Genomic DNA, 19,511 nt, shown 5'->3' with positions numbered 1-19,511 from the left:
ACTACTTAGCAGAGCTCAGATTAAATAAGATGTAGTGGCTACAGCATGTTGGCACGCTATAGTGATTTTCGCTCTGATTTACATTCAGGATAAATGGCCGGCGCTGTTGTCAGGTCGGTATTACGTGGCGAAGTTCAAGACGTATGTCTTCAATGAATTTTTAGGTGCATAAATATGAAATTAATAAGCAAATAATTTTTTTTATATCTAATATTATTGGTAGCTCTGTGTGTTGGGCAAATCGTAAGAATTGTGGTGTGTCTGTTAGACTGTCTGTCACATAAATACACAATAATAATAATAATCAAATAAAAGTAAAATTATTTTTGTTCACAATGCAAATTAAAAATTATTCAAAATAATATTAGCCCACCTGACTAAGTAAATATAAAACTATTGAAGTTATTCATTAAAGAAATATTTCCTTCAGTGATAGGACTGAATCAAACAGTGACTCGCCTGTATTCGCATAAGGCAAGAATTACATTTCAATATGGTTTGTATTAGCAAACAAAAGGGTGGAAGTTTTTAGTTTTCATTAAAAATATTATTCTATTTCGTAGATAATAACCTTTTGTGGTAAATATGTAGTTTAGCAGTATTTCTGAAAAATTAATGTTAAAAATCCGAAAATACTTTTATTCTATGCTCTTTAACTTCCTCTTTTCATTAAACCCGGCGGAGATAAGAAATTCCAAATACTTTAGGAGATATTGCCATTCTTATTTTGCTATACAAGACCTGTGCAATCATTTGACCGTGGCCATTTTTTTATTTTGCCATGTGTTCGTGAATGCCTAATTAATTAAAATGGTAGATTATGTCAGGTCAGTTACATTATAAATACTTTCAAACCAAGCGGGACATTAAAAATAATGTGAATTAATTTTAATGGTTGTTTAGTTTTAAAGTATTTATAATGTATCTGACCTGACCAAACAAACCGGGACAAAGGATGAACAGTAGGAACTCACGTAATTTTTTTTTACTTATTACTTGCGCAACAATATCCAAATAACAAATAAAACATTAAAATTTGAAACGTTAAAAACTCACCTAAGTTAGAGGCGGGTAAAATTCCTTTGCCATTTGTAGAAAATGTAGTCGTTCACCTACGTCGCGAAAAAAAAAAAATTCATACTCGTAAACAAGAAACAATTGTGAATGCCGCATGAATGCACAGGTATTGTGATGTAAATTAAAAAAATTCTATATCTCCTAAAGTATTTGGAATTTCTTATCTCCGCCGGGTTTAATGAAAAGAGGAAGTTAAAGAGAATAGAGTAAAAGTATTTTCGGAATTTAAAAAATTTTTTAACAAATATCGCCCAACTATGAAAATTATAAAATTCGATATCTCCGTAAGTATTTGGAATTTCTTATCTCTGCCGGGTTTAATGAAAAGAGGAGGTCAGAGCATAGAATAAAAGTATTTTCGAATTTTTAACATTTTTTTTTCGCAAATACCACTAAACTACATATTTACCCCTTTTGTATTTCAATGCCTACCAAATTTTTTTATCAATTAAATATTTTATTACTTGTGGAGAATGTTTTCCTCCAGACATTTACAAGTTGTCTTTAAATGCTCTATCCATTTTTTAAGGATGATTGCGATCTTTCGCATGTGTTTTACTCAGATTACCTAAGTAGTTCCTAGTCTGATATTTTCAGTGCTGAAACTGCATGATTTGTTTAAATTTGTATTCTTTATTTTACTATATTCTTAATTTTTCATTTTGTGGTAAGCACTGGTTTGAATAGTTCTTGATGAAAAACACTATTCATTTTAAATACAGTGCTCTAAATGAAGTTATGCAAGTATAATGTAGTTCAATCTAATCCAAGCATGGGAAATGGTTTAACAGTGTAGATTGATGTTTTAACCTACGCACACCTTATTAACAAATTTAATTTTGATGTGTGTAGTGTTCACATTTACTTTTGTGTGCCTGGCCTGACATAAATTGTAAAATTTATGAACTTTTCTAGTTACATTATTCTAGTATATGCAATAATAAAAAATTTGTTACTATCACAGTTATAATGCTAGCCTCCTCCAACTTATAACTTAACATAATAGTACTAATATTGGTTACTGGTGGTTACTAAAATAAACATTCTCTTACTCACTCTATTATTTTACAAATTATATTTTCTAACGTAACTAATTTGGTCTGGTTTTTTTCTCTATAGTATATCAGAAACATGTATTTATTTTCTAATAGTGGTCTCATGAGGTTAATTGCTTGATTGTATTGACTAAAATTTATGTATCTTGTAAATTAAGTAGTTTTGTGTAAGAAACATTTGTGTGTTTTGTGTTTTAATGTTTTTTTTTCTTCTACTTTGCAGAATGGGTAAAAATTCTTTTATAGATTTCAAATTTCAACTATTAGTTAATTTGCAAATTCTTAGCACATAAGTTTTAGTTTTTCTTAAAGAACATTACTGATTATTTGCCTCTTTTAGGTTGAGTCAGAGTGACTTTGAAAAAGCAATGCAAATCAGGTAGGTATTTATCATTCATAACAGACGAGGCCAGATGGCCATTTTTTTCAGTGATACACTACATTCATCAACCTGTGAATCTCAGTAGCATATAAATGTCATAGAGTGATCGCAGGGACCTATTGCTTATGTACAATTTTTAGTTTACTTTTCACTATATAATATAAGAATAAATAATATTTTCAATGTGACCTCTACCAAATTATGGCCACCTCTATTTGGGAGGGAAGTTGCTCTGAATTTGAATGGAAAAAATGAAGTGTCAAATGTACATTAAGTTCAACTTCAGAATGATGGTTACTTCTTTATCTCGTTAGAATGTGAAGCAACCTTCAAAGAAACTATTTTATACTGTGTAATGGTCTGCACTTTATCGGCACATACAACAAAAATCTGGTAACATTATACAAGTAGTGACCTACATTTCTGACCATACCATTTGTTATGCATTTGAAAGGGTATGATTATATCTTACCCAACTGATCAGTTCACAGGCTGAAATCAAACAGTGTTTGACACATGTTCAACAGCTCCAACAACCCGTTGCCATTATTCATGTCAGTGTGAACCTGTCGAAACTCTTGAATGGTAATTTTTCTGGTTATTCGCTTATCAGCTCCTCATGTACTGTCATTTCTTCTACAATTCTATAGTTAGATCTATATATAGTTCTATAGTTAGTTTAATGGTTTCAGTGCATGGTTATGCATCATAATAAAAGCATATTAAAAAATTTACAAAAAATTTGTTTTGGTAATTTTATAATAAAAATAATGTAGTCATTTCCAAAGTACACATTAAATATGTAAAGTAGATTCAAAGTTGTAAAAATTGACACCTACTGGGAATTATGTACTATCACGAAAATACTCTAAAATTATTTCAAATTGAAATTTTCCAGACTGGTTTTTCTGGGCATTTTTTAAAAGGTATAAATAGCATTCATTATTTAATAATTGAAACACGCAAAACATGTACCCATGTTTATTCTGTAGTCAACAAAAGTTATTTGCGTGCAACTACGTAAAAATTGCATGATTATGAATTTTCAGCTATTTAGTGTTTTCATACAATTTTTAAAATTAAAAATGGTTATTTAAGTTCAATTATGTGATTACTGGTTTTCCATCGACCTGTGAAAACTGACGTGATGAACTAAAGGGAAGTCCGTTTAAAAACACTCAGTGTGTCGATGAAAGCATGGGTACTTGGTCCATCAGCGTGCATGGTTACTTCTGCGACAGCACACTGAATCTTATGCCAGTTAGTTAGCAGATGCTAATATTGAAATATTACTGTTTCATCAGTAAATTGTACCTCAGTTGCTTGAAAAACTGTGAAACACTAGACTTAGTTGGCTTCTTCCATTACACCTTTGTACAATGCCACAGCAATAGCAGTCTTTGAATGATTCCTGCAATAGGGAATATTGATTTAAAACATTCTCATGTTGGTTTACACTGAATGTCATATACATGTACATGACATCCACAATGACATATGATCCTAGATTTGTTTTAAAATAAAGCCACGGTAATTGTTTTTATATAATTTTGATGTTGGTAAAAATGTTTACAGTTACACCTGTTTGTTAAAGTATTATAATTTCATCATTAAACATCACATGTTCCTATTAACCATAAAGCCTATTCTTGTCAGGTGCTTCAATCATAATTTCACTAATTTTTGCTTGCTTTCCTTTTCTGGGGTTTCATTTTAACTGCAGCAAAGTTTTCTAAAATTGTTCATCACAAGTGAAATAAATAACTAAACTGTAAAAACAATTGTCTTTACTCTCTATAAATGTCAGACATCAAGCCAATTCAAAATCCATGTTCCCTCCATCCCCTTTCATCTTATTTTGAGCTCTCTGGATGATTGTCTATCGTTTTACTCATAAATTGTCAAACCATTCCATAAAATCACATTTAATTAACAGATTGTCAAATGATTGGTGCAAGATATTCTAAAATATGACTGCTGCATAAAATGAGGTAAATCTTCTCTCAATTTTTGTTTTCAATGATCCAATTTATTTAAAATTTAATCATTTTTTAATTTAATTAATTAAAATTTTATTTTTGAAATGATAGCTTTTTTTTTTAAGAGATATGTTATTGTATGTTTAGAAGAAAAATAAGTACATTGAAAAATTAAAGTAAACTTAAATGTCTTATATTATTTCATGCCAGTATATTTTAGTAGTATTTTCTTTTATCAGGACATCTGTTTAAATTTCGCATTCAGTCTCGTAAGGCTTGTCTTCAGTATACATGTAATAATTTTTCTAAGGCCTTCTAGTTTCATTAATGTTTTTACACTCAGATTCAGTGTCGTAAGTACTGGTAGTTAAAAGGTTTTGGTTTTTACAAATTTATAGCTAACTTCTGAGCAATTGTTTATATACTTAAATTTATTAGTTCTGTGGTCACCATCTTCAAGCATAATGATTGATAAACAAACTGCAGATTCAAAAATTCTACAAAATACATACTATGAACTTAAAAAAGTTTATATGTAACAGTATAAAATTATAAAATTCATTAATATAACATATATAATTCATCACTAATTACATGGCATATTAAAGTTTTAAATTTCTTATAAATGAGATAATTTTAAATTTATTATAATCTGCCTTAAAATACTCATTCACTTATAACATATTTCTACTTACATGTTTAAGTACTTAAGAAATTTAAACATAGCCACTATTTACATAGGTAAAAATGTTAATTTTTATTTACAGGCTTTGTATGCTTCCTTAGTATCTTTAAAGTCATTAATTTGTCTTTAATTGAATAAGGGCCCTTTAAAGTCCTTAAATTTCACTAAGAATCCTTAAAAACTCCTTAATAAAAATTGATAGAGTACAAGTAATAGATAAATTAAGAATGTTCTTTTGTTTCCGACTTGGCAGCAAACAATGCTTTGCACATGCTCAGGACAGTGGGCAATTTTCAGGCCATGTTATTAGATTTTATAAATAAAAAACCTTTTGAATTTTTTTTTTTAAATTTTTAAACTCAAAATGTGTGATTTACTGCCTTATTTTTATCTTATAAAGTAAATGTAATAAGTGAGAAAATTAAATATTAGGGCTACAAATTTCAGATGGACACCATGCTTGGATTAGATATGTGTTCTGGAGATATCTCTGGACAATAGGGGCTTAACTGTAAGAATTTAACTAACTAAAAAATAATTATTGTGCATTAATTATTTATCATTATTATTAGTATTGTTAAGCTATGTGTGATATTACAAACAGTTTTTTACCTCTTGATATTTATGAAGGGGATGAAGTAAAGAGGTCTTTAAAACTCCTTATTTTTGATTCCACAAGAGGGTATGAACCATGATTTACAAGAACTATGATGAAAAATGCTTATAAAATTTAAACATAATAATAATATATAAATAAAATTATAACTGATTTCCAGGTAGATACATTGCCACTTAAGTGTTACTAATGCTGCATTCTTAATATTGTTTTTAGTAAGTTTATAAAGTGTGATTGGTTTGACCTTTTTGATTCATGTACATGCCTAAAAACAAAGTACTAGTAATTTAAAATAGATGTAGGTGTACTTTTAAATTAAGTTATTGCCATATAATTGATTAAATATTATTTAATGGTGGACTCGTGCAAGGCTCTTAACCCCCAGGTTACTTTAGACTAGCAAGAAAGTTGTTTCCAGTCATAATTATTGAAAGGCTAAGAATTAAATTGTAAACAAATAATTTCAATAACATGCTGTGTTTAGAACTATTCATTAATTATACATAAATGTATTAAAGTGTGTTAAAAATAATTCCATATAAATTGTGCTTGGATTCAACTCTTTTTTTTTATTTCATTAATTACCATGTTTACTCTGAAAATAATCCTTCGTACTCATTAAAGATAACTTTTTTCAGCAATGTAGTACATTTTATTTTGTGTCTTCATAACAATAAGTAGAGTAATAAATTTTTAAGAACTGTACTTTGTTTTAAATGAAACATACTTTTGTAGTTACAGTATTTTAGAAAGGAAAGAAACCATGTGTAGAGTTTAACTTCTCTATCTCAGAAGTGTTTGATTTTTGCTAGTGTTTTTCAAGAAATATATGTTTACAAAAAATAATTTTTATTTTGCTCTTGCAGTATTGAATTTTTATTCACTACTTTTTTCTATACAGTAAACTTCTGATTATCTGTTCTGATTAAGGGGAGCAATGCTACGAATAACCTAAATTCATGGACAAACAGCACTGAAGCTGTTAATGTAGACTTTTAAAGCATTTGAACTCATGTTTTTAATATTTTATGGTCATTTTGTTGCGTCTTATGAAAACATTGGACGATATGTTAATGAAACTTCAATTTATTTAATTACAGGTTATCTTCTGAACAAATTAAAATTTTGGAATGGAATGTAATATAACCTCTCTCATTAAGGGAAGCATTGACATAGTCATGCCAAACTTTATTAAGCAGCCAGTGTGAAGTCTATTTTCGGTTGCTATTTGCAAGAAAATATAATTATTTTATAGTTAAATTTTTACTCAGAAAACATAACACTTGAGTGACAATTAAGGTTTAGCAAAGTTTATGTCCAAGGTTGATTTTCATTGTCTTCAAACACAAATTTTAACTAAATTTTTATTTACATGGAGTTGATTTCAGTAGGTAGACATCTCCCAAACCATAGCAGGGTTAATACTAACTAACCTCTTATTGTGGCCAAAAGAAAGCGTAAATAATGAATCTCACCTATATATTAGAAAGCAGTCGGCGCAGAATCCTTTTTCAGAGGCATGTTGCAAGAAAATTTATTTTCTTAGTGAAACATTAAATAATGTGTTATGACTTCTGATACAAATTTTACCACAGACTGGAATATTTAATGTCTCATAACTGCAAAAATGTCTCTTTTTTTAGTCTCTAGTGCAGAATAGTTTAAATTTTAGTGATGTGCTGTGCACAAAGTTCTTTTTCTGTGTCTTCATACAGTAAATAATAATATTTTTTATATATATATATATATATATATATATATATGTTACTTTCTTTAGATAGATTTTTTGTGCAAATAAGACACACACATAAGTAAAGAGCATATAAGACCTCAGGTTAAAAAATAAAAGGTCCATCATACTTAATGTGTTATGCGCCAATGAATTTTGAGCATTCAGTGCCGTTGTCTGCAACTCTGGTAGTGCTGCATTTAGAAATGGAGAGAGAAGTATCCAGTAAGTTACTGTCTAACAGCAGGTCACCACCAGTAGGAAGGGAATAAAAGGGACGAGTGTAGAACAGATTAGTGCATTGTGCCCCCATTTTGAACAACCGTGACTGCAATGTTTAACTGATTTTCTTATATATTGTGTTTTATATTCTGGGGAATTTCTATTAAAGGTAGCTATATTTTTTGCTGTTACCAAATGCTTTTTTAATAAATTTTCATGTCTGTTTCATTTTTTTGCTGGAATTTCTTTGGAATCAAGTAAGCTTATTCTATGGTTCTGCTGTAAGTGCCGCAGATAAGTTGCAAAGTGGATGATCTGCTCGCGGATAATCAACAATTGACCTAAACTATGAGTACCTGAAAGAAGTTTAAATACAAATGCATGTACGTTTTGTGTCACACAAGCTTTGTTTCTATGTTTTTGTAAAAAAAGAAAAAAATTGGCTTTTTGTTGATTTTTCAGCTATGTATGTTTTAGGTACCATTTTGAATTGATTGTAGTTTGTAAGGAATTTCTGTCTTACATTTAATTTATTATTAAAATCAAAGGAACATACACAATTTATATCTGTAGAATTATTTTCTTTCATGGGATTGAGGAAAGATGATGTTATAAGCATTATTCAATTATATGTGTAACTGTTCTTAAGTGTTCACCCCCAGCACTATGAAATTCACTAAGTTTAAATATGTATGTTTTGATCATTAAGTGAGTAGAGTTAGTTTATGATGTGCAGATTAAGGTATGGTATATTTTTTTGTAATTGCAAGTGTGAGTGGAATACCACTTACAGTATTTTTCAATCTTGAATTTATTTTTGTAAGTAGTGTATTAGCCATTATTGTGGCTACATTTTTGTCTTAATTTCATCTAGATGTTAATTAAATTAGGTTTAACCACATTTACTGTGAGGGAGTTCATTGATGCTTCAGAGCAGTTATGTCCTTTAATAGTAGGGATAAGTGAGTGAGGTCCACTTTAATAAAACTTACGAAAAAATAGCTAATTGCTCTTTAATAATAAAGTATTTTTTTCACACAAGTGTCCCTTGCCTTCTATGGTTGTTTTTTAATAGTAATATAATTTTTTTCACACAAGGTGTCTTGCCTACTATAGTGATGTAATTTATTGTGTAAGAAAAAGGTTAATTTTTTACTGCCCTGAAAGTAATTATTCTCACTAACATTGTATAATAATAATAATAATAATAATTTAATGTTGATTAATTCTCATTGAAATAAATCTTTAGAGTGTTTTAGTATAGTTACTTCTGTGGGTTATTTTACTTGGAACCCAAAATTATTAACGTACATTTTAAGCTGAGATGTGGCATTATTCATTGCTAATTTTTGGCTACTTGCTGATTGTATATGCATGGTTGGTTATCACTTCACTAGTGTATCAACCAGTTAAATAAAATTATATTTTATTTCATTAATGGAAAGTGGAATTTTCATGCAGTTCTTTAAAGACTTTAGTGCACCTAGTAGGTAAAATAAGCAGTTCATGTGAATGAAATAAAATATGGTCATGTGTTGACTAAGTAAAAAACATAGAACTTGGAGTGTCATAAAATGAAACACTCATTTAAGAGAATTTCAGGATTTTAATAATTAATTTGGGTTTCTTTGAATAAATGCTTATTTATAGTCACATGAGACATGACCCTGTGGTAAGATTGCTCATGTAAGTTTTTGTGTGGCATTCAAACATTAACATAATTTTTTCAGCACCATGTACTTATTTAAATTATGTTTTAAATTATATAACTACTGATGAAAACAAGGTGTGTTTTTTTACAGTGTCTTAAGTTTTTTCCAGCGTTAATTTTATTTTCTTCTGAGTCCAGTACACTTTACACATTGTAGTTTTTTGGGTGACAAAGTGAAATATTTTGACATTAATTCTTTAGCTGATTATAACTGTTAAATTATGGTTTTCTTTCCCAACAAATTTAACATACATACCATAATTTCAACATTATACCAGCAACTCTTGCATCAGATGTAATCTTTATTATATTAAAAATATGTTAGCAAGTTTCAGAAGTCTACATGAATAAGTTATCCATTTACATATAGTTAGAGAAGGTTATATGGTTAGCAGAACATTTTGAATTGTTTTTTGTTCTGTGGCAAAGCAAAGACTTATGTTATGTTTCAAACTGAGGTTTCAGATGTTTCATAGTGAATGTTTTCAGGAGGAAGAGGCACTGCTGAACGAAATGGAAGTGACTGGTCAAGCATTTGAAGACATGCAGGAACAAAATTCAAGACTTATCCAACAACTTCGAGAGAAAGATGATGCAAATTTTAAGTTGATGACAGAACGTATTAAATCCAACCAGTTACATAAACTAGCAAGGGAAGAGAAGGATGTGCTGAAAGAGCAAGTAAGTGAAATTTATTGCTCTGGTTCAGAGGCCAGAGAGGGCCAATTACGAAAATTATGAAATCCAGCGGGCCAGTTTGGATATTGTATGGTATTACCAGTACCAACGAGCCCCTCCCTCTACTTTCCCCCTGATTTCATGATTTATTTTTTGTCCATGGTGGAACATTATTGCTTCTTGACATTATATCATCAAAATCATAGCGCATGTATAGCAGATTTGGAAAATGTAATTCGCGAATTGAAATTTTACAATAACGTACAGTCTGCTCTCTCTGATCCCGCATTATTAAGTTTAGCATATTCTGTAATTTGGCACTGATGGAACTTCGCACATTCTAATTTTTTCGTCCTATTTCAGGATTTTGTTGGCTGACACATGACAAGTGTATATATATTTTTTAACAGTAATGTTTGTGTGTGTTTATTTTTATCATAGAGCAGCATTTTTTTTGTCTGGAACATGTCTGATGAAAACATTCTGCTTGTCATATTGCAGCCATTCTCAAGGGTGATGAAAAGCTGAAGGTCTGGTCTTATGCCAGAGTATTTATATAGAGCCAGTTACAGCTGGGCTGTAATTGGTCGCTGCAAGTGGCCGTGATTGGATGATGATCTGGCCAATCAGGATTCTGCTTAGTAGAAGCTCAGTTTTTTCCAGTTATCTGGAATCGGCAACTATCTTCTCCACATAAAGAGATTTAAATCTCGATCATAGGCTTTTGTGGCCACTGTTTTTAACTACTTCTTGGCATTATTCTTTTTTGCTATAGAGAAGCGTATTACAACTGTAATAATTTTTCTGTGATAACTATTTATCGTAACACTATATTGGCGTTCGATATCCTGTGAAATGGCTAATGTGGCATTCCCATGGTCTCGAACATGCCGGATAAAAGAGTATTTATTGTACTATCTTGTTTGGCTTCCATTTAGCAGTTAAGTAGGTATTTCCTGCTGGTGTAGCGGGCCTCTGCCGAAACCTTGGCGGACCAAAAATGGTCCACTGGCCATGAGTTGGTTGCCACTTTTCTAGTTGTTAAATCCTAATTTGTGTTACTGCTGAAATACATTTCACAATAGCTATGCATGAGTATTCATTTGTATGCATATTAGATAGTTTCACAAAACATTCATGTTCCATCTTGATATAAATGCTAATAAATTAGACTGTGTGTTTATTCATTTTACTCTGTAAGTTAATTCCTCCTTTTGAATGCATTCTCCAAATAGTGACAAGAGTCTGCTGATAATTAACCTACAGCTAGGGGACATAAAACAAACTGCATAATTTTTAATGCTTGGTATTTAATATTGTAAAATGATTTAAACCTGCATGTAATCAGTTAAAAATAATATTTTCACTTTTTTCAATGTTTAATGATCGAAAATCTTACAGTTACTGTCTTCATTATTCAACAAATTAAAATTTGTCTTAAAATTAAGAGCAGAATCATAATCAAAAATTAGGAAGTCCCAAGAACTCTATAAAAAAAAATTTTAGCTTTGATAGCTGAAATATGTGGGATCTGCAGTATGGCTCCTGGGTTGAAGTCACTTAGGTCCTGAAAAAAGAAGTAAATTTTAGAAAAGGTGTTGACTTTTTTAAAAACAAAATTTCCTGTGTTTCCCTAGTAATTAGAACTTGTTTCATATAGTAGAAATTTACAGATCATCATGTTTGACTAAAGCTTAGGCTTTGCTGCGACATTGAAATGAAGTGCAGTTTGTTTCATTTGCCACATGTTAAAATAAGCTTGAAAAATTAATTATTTTGCTGTAGGTTAGTATAATATCAGCAACTGGCATTTGCCACGATCACCTCATTTTGTTATAACACAAATGTAGGGAAAGGTAAAAAAATTCACCAGTAACCTAACTTAACAACCTTACAGTATAACTACCGATGGGTTGGGTTGGGTTTGAATCTTGGATACTAACACTTATTCTTCTGTCAAGACTTGGGATAAAAGTATGGAAATTTCAAATGAAAGATTCAAGTTATTAAATATTTATTATTATTATTTTCCAAAATTTAATACATCCTTCTCCAGATGTATAAGACCTGAATTTTAAAAAATATCACAGTTCAAAATTTTTGATCAAATAATCTTAACCTCTACATATGAGAAAAGTGTACTCAACTGAAGATTGTGGTTGGTTTGAGAGTGGTCTGATGCATTTTCTGATGTAATTGTTATTGGTTTGTGTGTTCGAAGCAGTCAAAAACTGATATTTACGTGTTGCAGGTGGCAACACTGACAACTCAGGTAGAGGCGACCAATATAGTTGTGCGCAAGCTGGAAGAGAAAGAACGAATCCTTCAGAACTCTCTGGCAACTGTGGAAAAGGAGCTGGCCATCCGGCAACAAGCGATGGAAATGCACAAACGCAAGGCCATTGAAAGTGCTCAGTCTGCTGCAGACTTGAAGCTTCATTTAGGTAGGCCATGTGCCATTGTTTTCTTTAATCTACTGAACCTGCTTCCATTGTACTAATTCTGGTGTTGTGACTTGCTAAGGTGGTAGCATTTAATTTCATTTGTTATGTTTTGAAAAAACTACAATTTAAAAACTACTCAAGTAATTCAAGAGTTCATTAATTCAGGATAGATGTTGATCTGTACTGTGCTTCTTAAAATATTGTTAGGTGCCTAAAAATATTAGAGTGAGATTGATAATGGTGATGAATTATAATTAGGGGATTGGGGCTACTTCTAATGTTCTACTTTGGATGTAAATTATTTAATTTTGTCTGTGAACCAAAACTCACCAGAAAAACTAATAAAACCTCCATCACACTTTATTTCCTTGACTCATTGGTCAAGCTGGTAAGAGAGGAACCAGATGCTTGTAAATCAAACACTTATTTGGGGGAACAAACTCGCAAAACTATAAAATAGAGATAACTGGGTAATTTCAGGTTCTTAATGAACTTCCTTACTTTAAATTACTAGAAATAAACTTTAACATAAGAAATAAAACTAAATAATTCTTTCTGCATGACCATTATTTATTTAATAACTTACTCTTTACATTAATTAATATTTTTTTCTAATTTACGTTATGATAAAACTTTGATAAAACAATTAACGTAACTCTCAAACTAAAATAGGGACAGTACCTGCCCTTCCAGTCGATTTTTAAATAATGTATGCAGTGAAATTGGCCTGCCATGAGAACATGATATGTACGATTTTTAGTTCCTGACCTTGAACTGCCTTGAGATATTCTAGTAAGAGCATGTGGGGTCCGTTATTTTTGAAACTCATTACTCTTAAAAACTAAGAGCTAGAGCCTTAATTTGTTTTGGCCAGAAATTGCCACTCCCTCACTGAGGAAGAATGTGGTGACCCTTGTCCTGGCTCTTATCTCTGCCACACAGTCGTCCTGCTGACAACCCCTGATTTGACTTCCGTCTTCTGAGAAAACACCAATAAACACTAAGGTGTTCGGAATGCACAATTTTAAGACATAGGGGTAGTGTAATCAAATTTTATTCACCAAACCGTAACAGTTACATCAATAAAAACTTATTTACTAACATGCATCTTAGACTTAACCTTTGCAATGTGAATTTTTTTTGTTTAGTTTAGTTTACTAATACATAATTTGTAATATTATGCTGATTGAAGTAAATATTATAAACTGCAGAACCAGTATTTATTTCATTACATTAATTACTCTTTACATTAATAATTTTTCTAATTTATGTTACAATAAAACCTTAATTAATCAACGTAATTCTCAAGTTAAAGTAGGGGCAGTAACTGCCCTTCTAGCTGTCAAACAAGTTTAACTTCTTTTTTAATTTAAGCACTGTGTTATTAATTCAGTGATTACTGTTATTTGGTGTTGTTATTTCAGTGATTACTGTTATTTTTCAAATTAATAGCCCTCACTCTAAATTATGATTTATTATACTCATACAAATTAGCACTCGTCCCTCTAGATTTTAACTTGAACCTTTTGCTTTAATTAATTAGTAACTAACCGATTGTAAATTCAGTTCAGCCCGTATTAAATTACCTTAGCTACGTACGTTTAATCAAACCAAAAGATGACTGTGAAAACTGGCGAAGCTATCCCATGATGGCTTGTCTCAGTCTAAACACCTCCATCAGCTGGCTGATCACCAAGCCTTCGATTCGAACAAACCATCGCCACTCCCTCATTACCTCCTGTAACCTTTTGAACTCAGTAGTTTTCCAACCACCTTGGCCTCGCTTTATTACGCAGTCCTGTGGTTCTGCATAACACCTGCCCTCTCTCTTTTTGCTTGCGGGTGGCTTGCACACTGACTGGCACGTAATTTCATAACTGGCCGCTCACAAACAAAAAAACTAGCTGACCACCCTCAGGACCCATGATAGCAGGGTGACCAGGCCTATCTTATCTCAACTCTGACCTATTTCAGCTAATTTAAATGGAAATACTTCTAAATGAAATATAACTTTTCAGAAAGAAAAAAAATTCTTCCAATTAACTAAAATTCAGAAAATGTTCTCGGTAACAATATTTTTTATAGAATTTTGACTTTGAAATACTGATAATGTCATAATTTCACATGTTTAATACTACATGTGTGAATATCCACTCACAATCTATGAAGGCATGTTCCAATGATGTATTGACTTTTTAATTCCGCTTCAATGTCTGCAGAGAAATATCATGCCCAAATGAAGGAAGCTCAGCAAGTTGTTGCTGAGAAGACTAGTGCATTAGAAGCAGAGGCATATAAAACTAAGAGACTTCAGGTAAAGTTGGCATGTTTCATACATATGCTCACAATTTTTTTTTTTTTTTTTTTTTTTTTTTTAGCTAGTGCTACTGTTCAGTAATATAACATGGGAATGGAAATTATGGGGTAGTGAAAATTACGCAGGTGAATATGGTATGCATGGGAAGCAATTTTTCATAAAAGTCGTGATGTTCTGCGGTGTGACTGCAATTTAATTGCAGTGAATTCATGAGCATGTTCTATAAAACATTTTCAGAGTGAACAGCGCAAAGGTCACTCATATATTAGATATACAGTTGGTTGACATACTTCTGGCTATCTTTGTGTGAGGGTGCCTATGTGGTAAATAACATATTCCTAACCAATTTTGCACAAAGTTTTTTTGGATACTGAATGTATAGTGTATGGGATTTACCATACGTGTTAGTTGTTTAGTTACATCTTATTATTTTGGGCAAATAATCATTCACTATTTTTCAAAAAAAAAAAAATGTATAGTGTATAGATATACACAGTATGAAGTCAAATACATATTGAAAAATAAATATTTTGGGAGAAGTATTTTGAAACAAGTCTATTTACCAGAATAAATTATTAACCTGCATTTCAAAAGTGTTAAATGAGGAAAATTTTATGTAGTTATTGATGTCTTAATTTGGTGGTAGTTTTATTCAACATTCTCTATTTGTGCAGGAATTTTTCCTTTGAAGTACAAAACTTAAATCTTTTCTGTGTCCTTACAGGAGGAAATAGCTCAGCTGCGACGCAGGACAGAACGTATGAAGAAGATTGAAATGGCTGGTACTTTAGATGAAGTGATGTTAGAGGAGATCAGGGAATATAAAGAGACGCTCACATGTCCCTCATGTAAAGTGAAACGTAAAGATGCTGTTCTTAGCAAATGTTTTCATGTTTTTTGTTGGGATTGTTTGCGAACTCGGTATGAGACCAGACAACGAAAGTGTCCTAAGTGTAATGCAGCTTTCGGGGCCAATGATTATCACCGATTATATCTTTCGACATAAGTCAAAAGATGTTTTAACTCAAGTGATTGTATTTTTCCATGCATTTTTATACCTCATTTTATATTATTTGATTGTCATAAAAATTAAATTATTTTTAGTTTATATATATATATACTTTTGTGTTGTAAAGTACACTGTGGAGTTCTATACTTAATATTTAGTAATTTTTTTTCTATTCTGTATTGCCTAGTGGTACTGGTACCACAAAAGTAGTTCAATATCAAATGTTAGTCAATTGAAAGGATATGAAGTAACTTTTAATTCATAAAATAATATATTTCTTATGTTATTGCTGCATAAATTAACTAAGAAGAATGTGTTTACAGTGGTTCCTGCTTTGCTGAGTTTTTATTGTTTATATGTATATAAGTTCAGTGTAAATTATTTTGTCTTAATTTTTTATATTAATTTTAATGATAGGTGTTATAACTTTTTGAGAAATAAACCATATATGTATATTATACAATGTTCAATAGATTAATGGTTAGTTGACTACCATTAATGAAAGTTTGTATTTATTAAAATGTACAATAATTAATGTAGGCTGTTTCAATTTGTCATTTTCTCATTGTACAAGTGTATGTTAGTATGGGCTATAAAAGAGTTTTTTCTATGTATTTGGACATTTACAATTCATTAACTTTCCCGTTGTAGTACTGGCGACCACAGTGGTAACTCATAATTCCACCAAGGTGATTTAGGTTCAGCACTTGGTGGGGTCATGCCTGGTTATTTTGTAAGTTGGTGGACCTTGCAGTAAACCAATGGGTTTTTCAAAGGGTTCTTTTATTTCCTCCCCCTTTCTCTTCCTTTTCTCTTGTTCATTGTTGAAACATATTCTATTGCCACGTCATCTCATCGTTTCACTCCTCATACGTCTCTAATAGTGATGGGTCAAACTCGAGATTCGGAAATAAAATAATGTATAAGCAAAAACACAGACATTTAAGTTTCTAAAGAAACATTAATTCCACCCATTAAACTTCTTTTTTTTTAAATAAAAGCAGCATATTTACACATTCAAAATCTAAACAATTTTTTTTTTGTCACTAATGTTCTCAAACGTGGTAAAATAAAAGTTCCAGAGTATTGTAGGAGTTAAAGTAATTTATTTAATAGCTTCTGTAGAGATAAATGATTTAGTCTTTTTCAACTATGTAGGTGTTTAAATTTCTGAATTTATCTATTTTCACAAATTATTTTTAACTGTGACCTCATCCAAAGAGAATTAGGTTTCCTATACCTAATATGAAAAATAAACAAGAGGTTTCACTTCTGTCGTGTGTGGACTCCACGCACACTTTTTTTATACTGTAAAAATTGTCAGCATTCTTGCAGATGGTTTCTGCAGATTTTAGCAAGTGAAGCGCACATGCAATGTCTGAACACCGCTGGCCTGACTTGTATCGCTGTACATCATATTTCACAGTGGAAGTGACAGAATGCCTGCTCTTTTTGACATCAAGGCCAGCCTGATGCATAGTTGTTATCACATAACAATTTAAGCCTAAATCTGACAAACAATAAGCTACGTAAAATTAAATGCATACATGATAAGATTTTACTGAATGCAACAAATTATATTAACCTAATCCTTTTCTGATAAAAACACCACAAACGCACAGTGCCTCTACAACGAAGGAAGCGCACATGCAATGTCTGAACACCGCTGGCCTGACTTGTATCGCTGTACATCATATTTCACAGTGGAAGTGACAGAATGCCTGCTCTTTTTGACATCAAGGCCAGCCTGATGCATAGTTGTTATCACATAACAATTTAAGCCTAAATCTGACAAACAATAAGCTACGTAAAATTAAATGCATACATGATAAGATTTTACTGAATGCAACAAATTATATTAACCTAATCCTTTTCTGATAAAAACACCACAAACGCACAGTGCCTCTACAACGAAGGACTAATGGCTGGCTGCAAAACTGTTTGGAATAGGGAGGCCTGTGTATGTCACACTGGCAAGTTGGTGAATGGCCTGCACAGATTCCTTTTGTCATAATGGGATGCATGGGCAATGATAGGTTGTCGTTTTCTTTGCCACGTGCATCATCAATATTAGCGTCGTGTCCTACCCACATTTATTTACAGGTGCGGGAAAAAAAAATATGCAGTCACTCTTTTAAAACAGTCATCCTTCAGTTATCATTATACATACATGCAAGAATTATTCATGTGTACACGTGTTACTCTCAGATGTGTGTGTGTGTACAGGCTATTCAAAAAGCATTGGAAAGTATACAAAATATTGCCCTGCTGCTGCCATCTGTAACTGGCTGTAAACATAATTCAATTCAAAACCTTTTATTTTTAAACCCAATACCATTGAGCAGTATTTGTTACATATGTCACTCATTTTAACTCTGTTACCTTCTCACTTCCGTTCTAATATTACTCTACCGGCTATAAAATAGTTTCACTTCAAAAAGGTTTTAAAACTGAAACATCTTTACAGCTGGTTACAGATGGCAGCAGCTGTGCATGATTTTTTCTACTTAACAATTCTTTTATAAATGTTTACATTTGCATATGTTTGCATACATTCACATACTTTTGTATACTTTTGCATACTGTTCAACTCATAATTCCAAACAGTCAACTCTGAGGTTAGATCTGGTGTTAGCATTAGAATTGTAACAGTTTGTATAGAAATTTCCAAAATGGTTGTGAGTCATATTTTAGCTATCATAAACCCATTAATTTATTATTATATTCCATTGACGGATGCTAGTAAATAAAGGTTACTGCATTATTACGTGTTTCTTAAATTATGAAGGGTACCTACCCTAAAAAATTTTCTATCCCTCTTATCAGTAAGTTTCAATTGTAACGTGCATGGTGGCCACGTACCAATTTGTTTGGTAGATTTCAAAGAAATATTTGTTAATTTTTTTATTTAAATTGTAACCCCGATGGGCCAATTTAGTCGACATACATATATACAAACAAATATGCTCAAAGATACAAACAAAAACTAAAATACAAAACAAATCAACAGTAAATGAGAAAAAAAGACAGTTTGTAGACGTGTAGTAGTCATATCTGGGATCTGCGCCGCCGCCGTTATTGCCAGCAGGGTTCCCGACGTTGATGGTACACATTCCATCGAGTTCGTCGTTCAAGATGATAAAGATGCCATTGAGTTATCAAGGATAGTATCAGACGAGTGAAACTATATGATCATTCCACCATCGTAGTCCTTGTTGCCGAGTGTGCTTCCAAATGCGCTTCCTTTTTGTCGAATGGTAATAATTATGAATTCCCAAGATGGCATCGGCAGCTTACTGACGGCTAGTGGATGAGGAATTTAAGCCTCTTTTAGGATTTTTTGCCATGTTTAATTAAATAAGTGTTTATTTAAATAAACATGTATCCATTTACCAAGGATCTAATCAAGGATAGGAATCGATTGAATCAATTGGAGGCTGGTAAATAATAAATTAATGAATCTTTTTTTATGAGTTTTTTTGCCTGAAAATAACCTTTTTTGCATCGAGCAAGTATCGAACCAATGACGGAATTCAATTTAATCAATCAGTAAATTAATAATTATTTATAGCTTGATTATGAATTTTTAAAATAGCATATTCCAAGA

The 19,511-nt window shown here is 31.4% G+C and overlaps 1 protein-coding gene across 4 annotated transcripts in view; it reads left to right on the top strand.

Moving 5' to 3' along the window:
* Nucleotides 1–16,899, top strand: part of LOC134532891 (E3 ubiquitin-protein ligase Bre1) — a 59,079-nt gene extending 42,180 nt beyond the window's left edge. For 2 of the 4 annotated variants that reach the window (XM_063369905.1, XM_063369902.1), the window contains exons 14-17: nt 9,946–10,137; nt 12,386–12,578; nt 14,798–14,892; nt 15,620–16,897. In XM_063369905.1, the coding sequence (XP_063225975.1) occupies nt 9,946–10,137; nt 12,386–12,578; nt 14,798–14,892; nt 15,620–15,901 (762 nt within the window). In that variant the 3' untranslated portion in view covers nt 15,902–16,897. Of the gene's footprint in view, nt 1–9,945; nt 10,138–12,385; nt 12,579–14,797; nt 14,893–15,619 lie in introns of all 4 variants that reach the window. The other 2 variants (XM_063369906.1, XM_063369904.1) reach the window with 2 other exon arrangements.
* The last annotated feature ends 2,612 nt before the right edge of the window (nt 16,900–19,511 follow it).

Source organism: Bacillus rossius, chromosome 6 (assembly GCF_032445375.1).
Source record: "Bacillus rossius redtenbacheri isolate Brsri chromosome 6, Brsri_v3, whole genome shotgun sequence".
In the NCBI taxonomy this organism is placed as follows: Eukaryota; Metazoa; Arthropoda; class Insecta; order Phasmatodea; family Bacillidae; genus Bacillus; species Bacillus rossius.
This window is presented reverse-complemented; position numbering and strand designations above follow the sequence as displayed.